Genomic DNA, 13,930 nt, shown 5'->3' on the forward strand with positions numbered 1-13,930 from the left:
AAAACGGCGTATGGCTGCCTAAATGGCGGGGTAAAAAACGGTCATACACGTAAAATTCCACTCGTGCAAAAAAACCAAAAAAACCACGGGTGTACGTGGGAGTTTCAGCCCACGAACGCAGAAGAAGAAGAAGGAGGGAGTTTTATTGTATTAGATTATGATGCCATTATTTCTATTTCTATAGGAACAAGGAGGAAGCAGTGGGTGACGTGTTCATGGGCTACCATCCTGACACAGCCCCGGCCATTGTGCTCAAAGTCTGGGACAAACTGAACGTGGATAACAATCCTTCTGCTGAGCAACAGGTATAATAGCTAGTGTTCTTACTCATTCCTCTGTAATGCTGTCCTTGCAGTTTATTTCTAAGTACGTTCAGCACTTGCAGGGACACTTGGTACAGAGAAGGTGACTGCCATCCAAGTGGGAAGAGTGTTCATGTTTTCACTAGGGAGATTCAAGGACAGCACGTTTCGTTTTGCAGCTCGTTTCGTTTGGTGAATGAGTCACCCCGCGAAACGGAACGTGAAACGAGACGGCATAGGCCCCAGACAAGATTTAGATGTATTCACGTTTCGTTTCGGAATGAAGGAAGGGCGATAAATCTTCAAGTGAAATTATCACGTCTGTCCTCGATCAGAATGGAAAAAAAAACCCTAGGAGGTGGTCCAGAATCGGGCATACTTTGATTATTTTCAGTCCAAATAAATCACACAGACTTTGTTTATACAAAATCACATACGAAGCCAGAATAAAAATTCGATGCGATGACCTACTTCTGCTTCGCCATTTGCTTTCTTCACCATGAAGTTGGATAAATGTACCAGGATCAGCACCCTTCAAAATATTTCAGTTCACAACAGTTGTCTACCTCCAATGAACACATTCTCAGCGCTGAAAGACTGTGAAAGGGTTGATGAATCTAGCAATGCATAAAATGGCCAACAAATAAAACTGTTAGTGTGCAAAAATACTCACAAAAGTTGACGAAATATTGTTCGTTTTTTGGGGGTGGAAAACGTGACTGCGTTTTGACGTTCCACGTTCCGTTTCAGTTGACCTTCACCTTTCCAGCGAGAGACCCCCGAAATGATGACGTTTACCACAACTTCAAAACGAAACGTCCCGACGTTTCGTTTATTAAATCTCCCTAATGACTCCGCCATATGGGTAGTCATATTCCATCTTCCAAGGAGGTTTGTTGTTCATCTGGTTATTATCACAGTGAAGTTCATTCACCCATATGAAGTTGTAAATGTGTGTTTTTCTTGGAGAGTGTCAGGGCATATAGCTGTGGTGTGCACTGGACGCTATATGTCTGTGTGTAATATTAAGTTTTGTGTGTGACCACACCAGGTGCTGGAAGAGTGTCAGCGCATGTTGCTATGGTGTGCCACACCAGACGCTTTGGTGAGGTCCCAGAAGAAAGTGTGGAGTGAGGTCTACCTACAGGAGCAGCAACATGAACACCTACATCACTACCTGCAGGAGCAGCCTGAAGTGGTGATGGCACAGGCGAGTGACTTTTTTTTGGGTGTGATGCTGCCCACATTTTAGAGTAAAAATGGAGTATGGTGAGCTGTCTTTATGACAGGGTAGAAAGTGGCCACTCATGTCAATTCTATTCGCAATATATTTGACGGTACATGCTAGTTGTATAGTCCACAAATGCAGAAGAAGAAAAGTTCTGTCAATATAACACTTACCTCGACAGTACTATTCTTGCACATTATCTATTATAGGCCGAAAAAATTGGACAAAACGCTGAGTGGGTACAATTATCTCCCATAACCATGCGCCACCGTGGATCCCAAGCACTGTCCGAGTGCTTCCCCCTTACAGGATGTAGGTGGCGCGTCCTCTTTCTTTTTTCGCGCGTGTCAGACCGGCTGTGTTTCTGCTACGCTCCCGGATTATTTTGGACTAAGAGGCTTCTTTTCTGTGTGGACTATCACCTGTTGGATTATTGTGTGTTATTCCACTTCTGGCTTGAGGCTACGTTGTGTTTCCTTCAACTTGTGCCTCCGTTTTTGTGTGGCGGACTCGGCGTGCCTCCCGTCCTACTTCGTGGTGACCGGTCGTCTGCTTCTCGTTTCGCCGCATTCACTTGAGTATTGACCTAAATTTTCTTTGAATTTTGTTAATTCTCGGTCTTTAAGGGTACGTACAGGGCGAGGTAGGATGTCTCGTCCTGTTTTGGGCTCTGGTTCTACGGAACCAGAGTCTGCCGGGGGCAACCCTTCTCCGGGCGCCCAGCGTCATGTTTTACGCACGGAGAAGGGGACCTTTCGGCGCTCCGACTCTCCCTCCCCAAACGCTTTGCGTTTGCGGCGAGGGAGGGCGGAGAAAGCCTGTTTGAGCAAGCTCAATGCGAGCTTGCTCAAACAGGCTGGGCTTGAGCCTGGGACTTCGGGCGGGGCTGCGCCGTCGAAGGTTCGGGGAAGGTCGAGGGGAAAGAAAAAGCTTCTTTCTCCTTCTCCTTCAGTGGAACAGGCTTCCCCCCCTTCGACGCCGTTGTCCGGCCCTCAGTCTCAGGCTTCAGCTCCTCCCGGTTTCAAGCCTGGGGGGAAGGTTCCTTCTCCTCCCTGGCTCGAATCCGGGGGCAGGTCGATTCTCAACCCTCTTTGGGGGTTGGTGAATCCGATCTAGGGGCTACTGGAGAGACTCAGGTTTTGACAGCCAACGGCCATACCACGTTGAAAACACCGGTTCTCGTCCGACCACCGAAGTTAAGCAACGTCGGGCCCGGTTAGTACTTGGATGGGTGACCGCCTGGGAACACCGGGTGCAGTTGGCATTAAAATCTTCCTTTTCCGGTGCCTCTCCTGTGCCCTCCTCGGTTTCCACCGCTGTGGAAGCCAGGAGGGACACGGGTCCTCCTCTGAACTCCCTCGCTGGGTCGTCTGCTGCTGTTTCGACAGTAGTTTCGGCCTCCTGGGGGGGGAGATCGGAGGAGATGACGGGGTCTCTGAATTCCCTCCCCGCTGGGGTTGGGATGCGAATTGACCCCGTTCAGGGCGGTCCTGTGGGGGCAGGGGTTTTCAGGCTTCGTGCCTACGACCACTGCTACTACGGTTCCCTCTGACGTCCGTGTGACTGGTGGCTGTCCCTCTTGATAAGACGCTCCGGCCGACTAGTTACTGGACGTGGAGGTGTTCGACAGAACGTGGTACTTCTGTCGAATGGTCAGGGCGACGGGAACATTGTTTCTGTTGCTCAGACCGACACCTCCGACCGGACCGTCTTGACCCCACGCCATTCCTTAGCGTCTGGTGTTCGGGTGACGGATGGTCCGGACCAAGGGTCCGGAACGTTCCAGGCTTACGGGTCGGGATCGAACCGGACCCACGGGTCCCGACTGGACTTGACCTCCGGGTTTGGTCCGGACGGGACCCATGGTACGGGACCGTACCGGACCTTAGGGTCCGGTGCGGGACAGTACCTCTGGCCCTTGCCGGACCCCCGGACCTACGGGTCCGGATGGTACGGTACGGGACCAGTGGTTCGGTCGGGACCGGACCACCCGACCACCTCTGTTGGTCTGGGTGGTCTGGCACCGAACCGGAACACACCGGACCACCGGACCTACGGGTCCGGATGGTACGGTACCGGACCAGTGGTCCGGTCGGGGCCGGACCACTCGACCACCTCTGTTGGTCCGGCACCGAACCGGACCATGCCGGACCTACGGGTCCGGATGGTACGGTATGTCCACGTCCGGACCGAGCCGCCCGAACACTTCTGTGGGTACGGATGGTTCGGTACCGAACGGGACCTACGGATGCTACGGGACCGGACCGAACCTACGGGTTCGGATGGTCCGGTACCGGACCAGTGGTCCGGTCCGAGCCGGACCACCCGACCACCTCTGTTGGTCCGGATGGTCTGTCACCGAACCGGACCATATCGGACCTACGGGTCCGGATGGTACGGTAGGTCCACGTCCGGACCGAACCACCCGAACACTTCTGTGGGTACGGATGGTTCGGTGCCGTACGGGACCTCCGGATGGTACGGGACCGGACCACAGGACCGGACCACCCTACCGGATCGGTCCGGACCACCCGACCACCTCTGTTGGTCCGGATGGTCTGGCACCGAACCGGACCTACGGGTCCGGATGGTACGGTATGTCCACGTCCAGACCGAACCACCCGAACACTTCTGTGGTTACGGGTGGTTCGGTGCCGAACGGGACCTCCGGATGGTACGGGACCGGACCTACGGGTCCGGATGGTCCGGTACTGGACCGGTGGTCCGGTCCGGACCGGACCACCCGACCACCTCTGTTGGTCCGGATGGTCTGGCACCGAACCGGACCACCGGACTTACGGGTCCGGATGGTACGGTGTGTCCACGTCCGGACCGAACCACCCGAACACTTCTGTGGGTACGGATGGTTCGGTGCCGAACGGGACCTCCGGATGGTACGGGACCGGACCGGAACACCGGACCGGAACACCGGACCACCCTACCGGACCGGTCCGGACCACCCGACCACCTCTGTTGGTCCGGATGGTCTGGCACCGAACCGGACCTACGGGTCCGGATGGTACGGTATGTCCACGCCCGGACCGAGCCACCCGAACACTTCTGTGCGTACGGAGGGTTCGGTGCCGAACAGGACCTCCGGATGGTACCGGACCTACGGGTCCGGACCTACGGGTCCGGACCTACGGGTCCGGACCTACGGGTCCGGATGGTCCGGTGCCGGACCACCCGACCACCTCTGTTGGTCTGGATGGTCTGGCACCGAACCGGACCATACCGGACCACCGAACCTACGGGTCCGGATGGTACGGTATGTCCACGTCCGGACCTAACCACCCGAACACTTCTGTGGGTACGGTGGTTCGGTGCCGAACGGGACCTCCGGATGGTACGGGACCGGACCGGACCGGAACACCGGACCACCCTACCGGACCGGATCGGCACCCCCCGACCGGACCGGACCATTTCTTTTCTGATCAGACCCGATGGGTTCCTGTTCAGTCTATAAATGGCGGGGGTTCGTTGGCTGGGCTGACCCAACAGTCGCAGGGTTGTTGTTTTTCTCCCCCTTCGGCTGCTGGAGACGTTTCGTCTTTGGGGCAGGGGTCTTCGCGGCCTCTTGCTTCTGTGGGCGTTTCTTCACAGCCTGCTTCATCGCTTTCGGCTCTTCCCCCTCAAGCTCCCTACACTCCTGCTTTTGAGGAGTTGTCGGGAAGTGAAGAGGAGAGTGAGTCGGAGGACGATGGGGAGGAGGATCAGGGTCACCCTGAGGTTAACACTGATCCTCTACCCTTGCCGGTTTCTGATGGAACTTCCGAAGCTATGCTTCGTACTTTCCAACAGTACATGACAGACATCACGCGGCGTCTTGACGTCACGGATGCCTCTCTTAAGCGTCTGTCGTCTAGTGTTGACACACAGGACGTGGACCCGGGGTCTGAGGACGAGAGGCAGGAGGCTCGTCCTCGCACAGCTAGAAGGACGTTTGAACAGTTTCAGGACGTCCTTCCCTGAGACGCCCTCTCGTCCTTTGAGTCCGCTTCGGCCCGGGCGCGGGAGGCTCACGCCGCGTCTGCCGGCGGCTCGTTTTTGAACGATCCGTCCGCCGGCAATTCGCGTTCCACCCTAGTCTTAGTGCCACGGTGGAAGCGGCAGCACATCGCCTGAGGAGTACAGATTCACGTGCAAACGCGACTTATGTTCCTCGGGAGGACGCGGGTTCAGTGCCATGCTTTCCTTCGGGAGGCGCACCTCCACTGTTTCCTCGTGTCCAATCTGTTTCGTTCCTCCCTTTTCCCTTTGACTCTCGAACTCTCCCTTTCCAGACTTCGAGTGTTTAGGGTGGGGCTGACGGTGATGTGTTCGTTGGGGAGGTGCCTTCGGTCAAGAAGGTGGAACTGAGCTCTGCTTCGTTCCACAATCTTGAGGCCACCGTTTCTTCCACAGTCGAGGCCCAATCACAGGCCTTGACATGGATGAGCACGCTGTCCACACTGTTGGACCCTCCCGATCGGGCAGAGTCCGATTCCACTCGGGTCCTTGACACGGTTCGAGTGGATCGGGCTTTGCATGCCGTGCGATCGTGCGTGACGTCTGCGGCAGAATTGGCCATTGGAACACGGGTCCACTTTATTGGCCCTGTTCCGTGATCATTTTCTGCCTACTTCTATAGTGCCTCCGGATATGAGGAAGAGTCTGAGGAACACGTTTCCTCAGCCTTCTTCCCTCTTTCATCCGGACACTGTTCGTTCTGTGGTGGAGTCCACATGCCAGAGGAACACTGATTCTCTGATGGTTGGCCTCGCTGCTTCGGCGACGGCGGCGGGGAGTAAGAGAAGTGCTACAGTCACCTCTAGCTCCCAGCCTCAGAAGAAGAAGAAGAAGAAGCCAGGCTTCTTCCTCCTCTTAGGCGCCTGTTGCGTTCCCAAGCAAGACGAAGGGTGCTCAGACAGGTAAAGGGAAGCAGCACCACCAGGGGGGGTGGTCGCAAGCCTGCGCCTGCCCGCCAGCAGAATTTTCAGTGAGTCCCGGCCCTACTTTGACGCCCCCCTCAAGTTGCCCCTCTTTCGTCCGTCGGTTCCCTTTTTCGGGCCCGCGGCATGTGGGGCAGACTGGTCTCCAACCAGTTTTTCTTGAGGGTGGTGTGGTCGGGGTTTTCTCTACCGCTGTCGTCACAACCTCCATTGTCCGCTCTACCCTGGACGTTCCCCCCTCCTCGAGACCCTGCCAGATGGCAGGCTCTTCAGGACGAGGTGAACTCGTTGGTCGAGAAGAAGGCGGTCTACCCCCTTTCTCAGCCTTCTCCGGGGTTCTGCTCCCGCCTGTTCACCGTCCCCAAAAAGGACGGCCGGTTCAGGCCGGTGTTGGACCTCTCCACCTTGAACTTGTACCTTCACAGGTGCAAGTTCAAGATGGAAACCCCTTCGTCGGTCCGGTTGGCCATCCGGCCAAACGATTGGGCCATGTCTGGGACCTCCAGGATGCTTACTTCCACATCCTGGTGGCCCCGGGGTACCGACATCTGCTCCGGTTCGTTTGGGAGGGCACAGTGTTCGAGTTTCGGGCCCTCCCATTCGGCCTGTCCTTGGCCCCTCTGATTTTCAACGGGGACAACAACACCACATGCTTAGCTTACCTTCGCCACCAGGGGGGCACCAATTCTCGGTCCCTCTCCCTGTTGGCGGAGGAGATTCTGCTCTGGTGCCAGACCAATCAGGTCCGGATGTCAGTCCAGTTCGTTCCGGGGAAACTGAACGCCCTGGCCGACATTCTCAGTCGGGGCGATCAGGTTCTCTCCACAGAATGGACCATCGCTCACAACGTTCTACAGCGTCTGTGGGCAAGGTGGGACCGTCCTCTGATCGATCTGTTCGCAACTCGATTCAGCGCTCGGCTTCCCAGGTACGTCAGCCCCTTTCGAGACATGAATGCGTTCCACTTGGACGCATTCACTCTCTTGTGGAGGCTCCTCGATGCTTACGCCTATCCCCCGACATCTCTGATTCCGAGGGTGCTGGCAAAATATCTGCAGGAACGACCAAGACTGATTTTGGTCGCGCCTTACTGGCCAACAGCTCCGTGGTTTCCAGATCTTCGCGGTCTCACCCACGTAGACCCTCTACCTCTGGATCTGGACGGGGGAGGTCTGCTCCAGCCTCGATCATGCCTCCCTCATCCACGTCCAGAGAGTCTGTGCTTGACCGCATGGCTCTTGTGCGCTCCAAACTGCTTGCACTAGGATTGCACAAGAGTTCAGTAGAGTTTTCCTTGAACGCTAAGAGGCGATCAACTAATCAGCTCTACGACTTACGCTGGAGAGCTTGGGCCACCTTCGCCTTGTCCAAGGGGATAAAGCCGCTTTATCCCTCAACACAGGACTTGGCCAACTTCCTGGTGGAAGTGTATCAAAAGAAGAGTCTTTCTTCTAAGACTCTTCTTGGATACAGATCTGCCATCGCTTCCACGATTGCGGCCGCTACTGGTCGCAGACCTGAACACTTGATCAGGTCCTCCCTCATCGCTAATGTCCTTTCGGGTATTAGCAATGCAGCGGTGTCTAAACCTCGGGTTTCATTTCCCAAGGGGGATGTCTTTCTGGTCCTCAAACTCCTGCGTAGCAATGAGTTTGAACCCCTGGCAGGCATCAGTATCAAGTTGCTGATTTTTAATTGTTCCTCATCGCTTTAGCCACTTGCCGTAGACTCAGTGGTATTCAAGCTTTGAGTGGCCTGGACTTTGACATTGAGTTCACCACACAGCAGTGGTTGCCAGCATGGTCACGTCAGTCTAAGGTTTGTTTCTTGGGTATATTTTCTTTTACGGTAGTACTGTTCGAAAATTGCCTGGGTATCTTAATCCTTGGATTTAAGTGATTTTGATTAAGGAGTTTAATACTCTACATATCACCCTCACACCACTCTGGTATTCTGTGCAAGAATAGTACTGTCGAGGTAAGTGTTATATTGACTGTAAGGCTTCTTTTTAAGCCTACTGTCTATATGATACTTACCGAGACAGTACTATTAGAGTTTCCCTCCCGCCTCCCCTCTTGATATGTTATGGGCTTTTTGAGGGTCTGCAGCTCATAAAGAAAGAGGACGCGCCACCTACATCCTGTAAGGGGGAAGCACTCGGACAGTGCTTGGGATCCACGGTGGCGCATGGTTATGGGAGATAATTGTACCCACTCAGCGTTTTGTCCAATTTTTTCGGCCTATAATAGATAATGTGCAAGAATAGTACTGTCTCGGTAAGTATCATATAGACAGTAGGCTTAAAAAGAAGCCTTACATTCTCTCTAAGTATTCCAGTCCATCCCTTTCTGTAGTCTTTCTTCCCGTGATGATACCGTTTGATATCATTTAAGTGACCAGGAGATGTGTGCAAAAGATGAAATAGCATACAGAATTTCATTTTTCTTCTCAGAAACATGAAAACACCATAAGACATCATAACAATATAGTCTGTGGTCTGTTTATTCTCATCAGTCAAAGAGGTTTAGGCATGAAAGGATTTTTGGTTAAGACGTTTCTGTGACAATTGTGTGACGTGTATAGGTGACGACCCACTCCAAGCTGCTGACAGAACAAGAGAGAGTGGAGCTGTGTGAGAGTCTGCCAGGTGTCAGCTCCATCACCCTGCTGTCTCTGCAGGCCTTTGACACCGAGCAGCAGTTCTGCCAACAGCTCAGGTACCTTTTGGCAATACAGTGGACACCCCCACCACCCAACCCAGCTTTTTTATTCCTAACGTCTGAGTTGACCTCCATTTGAGGACTCTTTTAAAAACCTGATTTTCTCAGATTTGTGTAGGTCTGTAAAGGGGAGGTTTCAGTCTGTAGTTTGACATTCAATTCCTTGTCTGTCTCAACTGTCTGACAATATCTAGTCACAGTCTTTATGGGTCTTTGTTGTAAAGTGTCAGTACATGTATTTCAATCTCGTTGTGTTCCAGACTGTTTTTCACTGACGACCAGGCGGGCCAGAAGCTGCTGCTAGTGCAGTGTGACAGTGGGGACTTGAACCAGAACCTGATCAAGTGTGCCCAGTACTGCATGCAGGACTTGCAACCGCCAGACTCCACGCAGCATCACGTGGTCTTCATCATCCAGCTGCCCCGCATCGCTGGTGCCTGCTTCACCGGATTCCTGGTGGGTAGAGGGATGGCTTAGCTTTGTTTCTTTTTTAATGCTTATTCTGTAGTTCGGTTTTGATTAGGTTAGCAATGATAGACTTCCTTGTGATGGGTAAAACCTTCTCAACCACATACGTTTTCAGAAGTACGCTATGCAGTGATTGCTTTTCCTCGAAATTTCAGGTATTTTACTTGTGAAAATCTTAAAATGCTGGAAATGAAATTTGACAAATAGTCATGCACACTGGTTCATTTTTGAGTCACTTGAGAAAAAGTGACTCTATGTAATCGGTCAGTGTTAGTCTGTCCGGCCGGCCGGCCGGCCGGCCGGCCGTCCGGCCGGCTGTCCGGCCGGCCGTCCGTAGACACCACCTTAACGTTGGACTTTTCTCGGAAACTATCAAAGCGATCGGGCTCATATTTTGTTTAGTCGTGACCTCCAATGACCTCTACACTTTAACGATGGTTTCGTTGACCTTTGACCTTTTTCAAGGTCACAGGTCAGCGTCAAAGGAAAAATTAGACATTTTATATCTTTGACAAAGTTCATCGGATGTGATTGAAACTTTGTAGGATTATTCTTTACATCAAAGTATTTACATCTGTAGCCTTTTACGAACGTTATCAGAAAAACAAGGGAGATAACTAGCCTTTTCTGTTCGGCAACACACAACTTAACGTTGGGCTTTTCTCGGAAACTATAAAAGTGACCGGGCTCAAATTTTATGTGAACGTGACTCATTGTGTTGTGAATAGCAATTTCTTCCTGTCCATCTGATGCCTCATATAATATTCAGAACTGCGAAAGTGACTCGATCGAGCGTTTGCTCTTCTTGTTGGCTCACGTAAGTGTAGCCTATGCGATGCTAACTTTTGTCTGTCTGTGCGTGCGTGCGTGCGTGCGTGCGTATGTATGTATGTATGTATGTATGTATGTATGTATGTCTGTGGTAGAAACTTTAACATTTGAAGACGTCATATTACATTGACGTCACATTATGACATACGAGGGTTAGACGTCACGCGATGGAATTACTGAAAGTCTCGGTGATTGTTATTTTGAGCGGGCCGAGACTATTTGGCAGTCGTGTCCATGTAAGTAGGCTACATGCAGACAGACAGATCTAGATCTAGTGTCTCGCTTTCTTGCACAGTTTCACCTATGCTCTTTCTGTGTGTGTGTGTGTGTGTGTGTGTGTGTGTGTGTGTGTGTGTGTGTGTGTGTGTACTGTGTGTGTGTACTGTGTGTGTGTATGTGTGACGGAGTGATTGAGTTTGTGTTACTGTTTGTCGATTTCTTACGTGAGCCTTGAAGGCTTCGCCTCTTGTTTTTAAATGGATGATTTTTCTACCCAGAGTGGTAACTTGCACTCCCCATTGATTCACAAACAGCATGTCCATAGATATTTTTGATGAATAACAGATACCTTACTAAGCATTTCTTACAAAAATTAACTGTTGTTTACTCAGAGTGGGGACTGGCACTGCCTGCATATTGACGAATTGCGTGCAACAGAGCTCCCCCTACCCCCAATTACTCTTCTGGGGCAGCACACGCCTGCCCAGCTCATTATGGCGTGCGTACCTACCACAGACCCGGAACACATCAACAGCAACAACGCCAACCACAACAACAACAGCCTAAACCAACAGCATGGCCCCATGATCTGGGAAGAAGGGGAAGAAACTGGAGATGGAAGACAGCCTGAAGAGGTAAAGGCATGGCTGAAACTAAGTTCTGAATTTAGTAGTGCCACACAACAACAATAACAACCATTCAGGAAATCACCAGTTTCTGCAAGTTTTTTGGGGTGTTTTTTTTCTACTTCTGCTCTTTAGTCTGATGGACACTCCAGTCTCCCTGACAAAAGGAGCAGTACATCGTAGGTCCTCCAGACTGCTTGCTTTAGAGTTTCAGGGGTTCACTTGGGTGAGGTCTGGGCCAGGTCCTCTTTATGAACTCCTTATAGAGCATGCAGGATGCAGGGGCACAGCTAGCTAACAGCGCTGCTTCTTATGGTCGATGCAGAGTTTTGAAGAAAGTCTTATGTTCTTGTTTTTTTCTGTTTGATATTTTGTACAATAAACTGCTACTCGTACCTGAAGTCACTTGAAGGAATTTGTGAGAGATGGGATGGCTTCTCTGTCAAGTAATTCATTGATTGAAGGATACTGCTTGATTGATTTGTTGATGAATAGATCGATGGATGGATTCTATTTTCTATAATTTCTCCCTCTTTAAGAAATTTTCCATCATACATGTATGTTGTTTGTTTCACCAGATGGAGGTGGATGTAGAAGATGTCCAGGTGCAGCTGGACGCTGGAGTTAGCGCCACCATTGAGGCAGCTGTCAAAGGCGTGGAAGAGTGCCCACCCCAGGGATTTGACCCCCAGTATGTCAGGCATCTCTTCACCACCACTGTACAGGCTGCAGTGGCACTGGTCAGGGACAGTGAAGACAGCACAGCATGCGCCACTCACAGAATTACTATCATGCTAAAGCTGATTGAAGGTACGTGAAGAGCAGGGCTCTCTTTTATTTGTGTGTCTCCACTGTAGGTCAAATGAGTGGCTCAGGATGTTTTTTTCTGTTCTTTTCTGACTAGTCAGGGCAATCAGGAGAGTCTCAAGTAGGTTTCAATGGTCAACCGGTGACAACAAAATTTACATTGAAGTTCTGTCAGATGTTCACTCATGTTTTTTGCACAAGTGGGTTTTTATGTGTATGACCGTTTTACCCTGCCAATCAGGCAGCATGCTGGATATTTTTGTGTTTCTATAACTCATTAAACTCTGACATGGATTACAGGATCTTTTCAGTGCACACTTGGTCTTGTACTTGCATGTACACACGAAGGGGGATAAGGCACTAGCAGGTCTGCACATGAGTTGACCTGCGATGTCAGTAAAATCTTCCCCCTTAACTCACCAGCGAGGACGGGGTTTGAGTCCGCGACCTTCCGCATAGGGAGCTAGATATATGAGAAACTTAGCGTGCTTCTAGCTTCCAGGGTTCCGTGACCTTGAGACATGATGAAAGTCTGGTTGACATAAAAATTACAAGGTCATTATGGGTTCAACTTCAGTTAAAAAGATATTGAGAAATTGTCATTTTGTTGTATGTACTAATAAGCTGGAGCTTTGAGACTAAAAGCACTTTCAGGATTTGTTGACCTGTACACTTGACAGAAGCCTTGTTGACCCTCTTCAAATCACAAGGTCATGGTGGGCCAAGTTTGGGTCAACAAACGAAAAAGAAGAAATATGGCATTGTCTCTTTTATTTCAGAAAACTCAGATTTTTTTGCTGGACTACACAAGCTGGTGGGTAGTATTCTACAACAGAAAGAACTGCGGGCTTATGAAGCAGAGCGCTGGCTCTCCAAAGAGGCTGCCAAACTGGATGCTATCAAGAAGGCTGGAACTTTCAGGTGTGTACAGCAAGGTTTTTACCAGCTTGTAGAAGTTTAACACAAAAAATGTAGATAAATGCTGGGATCCTTTTCGTTGCTTTATCTTACCATACATCCTGCTGTGGTTGTTTTCAGACGTGCATGGATGCAGTATCTGGAAAACAAAGTGGTGCCTGTGCTTGCCGGTGCAGTTGCCTACCTAGACACCAACCACAACCTGAACATTCTTTACAATGCTCACACCTCCAGCTGTGACCCTCCCCAGCTCTCCCCCCAGGACACTCCCACACCTGAGTGGGTGGGGCAGCTGTGGCTGGGCGTGCTGCAAGGTGTGTGTCAGCTCAACTACAAGCAGCTGATGTCCCTGTCCGAAAAGGACGAGCTTGACGAGTTCACTGTGCGCCACACAGGGGCTGCTTCTCTCCCTTTTTCTGCTTGTCTCCCCTTCTCCTGGCTGCTGTGGGAGCTGGTGGACAGCGCCATCTGTGAGGCCAAGAAAATCCAGGGTAAGTTGTGTTCTCATGTCATAATAGTAGTTCCTGGATTGTCTTGAGCTGTGTCGCTGTTACAGCATTGGCTGTTATGTCAGGACCCTCTGATGAAATTTCACCTCAGAATAAGGGACAAATTTTCTAGTCCCTTTGCATGTTAATCTGTCTCCCTGTCATGAAAGGACACCTTACAATGTACAAACATTTGCTTGATCTTACATCCATCAGTAATGAGGTGCAATTGCGTCATCAAAACATCCAAATCTCCGCAATTTCGCTGATTTCAGCGAAAGCAAAACTTTTTTCTTTTTTTTAAACTATAAATTGTGAACTGTACATGTCTCGAAACTACCATGTTTTATATTTTAACCCAGGTGAGAGGCACAACATAGTGTTCTTCTTTA

The 13,930-nt window shown here is 50.9% G+C and overlaps 1 protein-coding gene and 1 non-coding gene across 2 annotated transcripts in view; both read left to right on the forward strand.

Annotated features, from left to right (window-relative positions):
- Nucleotides 1-13,930, forward strand: part of LOC138961177 (E3 ubiquitin-protein ligase rnf213-alpha-like) — a 181,053-nt gene that overhangs the window by 96,270 nt on the left and 70,853 nt on the right. The window contains exons 45-52 of the mRNA XM_070332777.1: nucleotides 185-305; nucleotides 1,354-1,512; nucleotides 9,045-9,178; nucleotides 9,442-9,637; nucleotides 11,092-11,334; nucleotides 11,904-12,135; nucleotides 12,912-13,053; nucleotides 13,171-13,541. Coding sequence (XP_070188878.1) covers nucleotides 185-305; nucleotides 1,354-1,512; nucleotides 9,045-9,178; nucleotides 9,442-9,637; nucleotides 11,092-11,334; nucleotides 11,904-12,135; nucleotides 12,912-13,053; nucleotides 13,171-13,541 — 1,598 coding nt within the window. The remainder of the gene's footprint in view (nucleotides 1-184; nucleotides 306-1,353; nucleotides 1,513-9,044; nucleotides 9,179-9,441; nucleotides 9,638-11,091; nucleotides 11,335-11,903; nucleotides 12,136-12,911; nucleotides 13,054-13,170; nucleotides 13,542-13,930) is intronic.
- On the forward strand, nucleotides 2,676-2,794 carry LOC138963330 (5S ribosomal RNA). The gene has a single exon (XR_011454795.1). It is a non-coding gene; the product is annotated as a 5S ribosomal RNA (ribosomal RNA).

The sequence above is a fragment of the Littorina saxatilis genome, linkage group LG3 (assembly GCF_037325665.1).
Source record: "Littorina saxatilis isolate snail1 linkage group LG3, US_GU_Lsax_2.0, whole genome shotgun sequence".
Lineage (NCBI taxonomy): Eukaryota > Metazoa > Mollusca > Gastropoda > Littorinimorpha > Littorinidae > Littorina > Littorina saxatilis.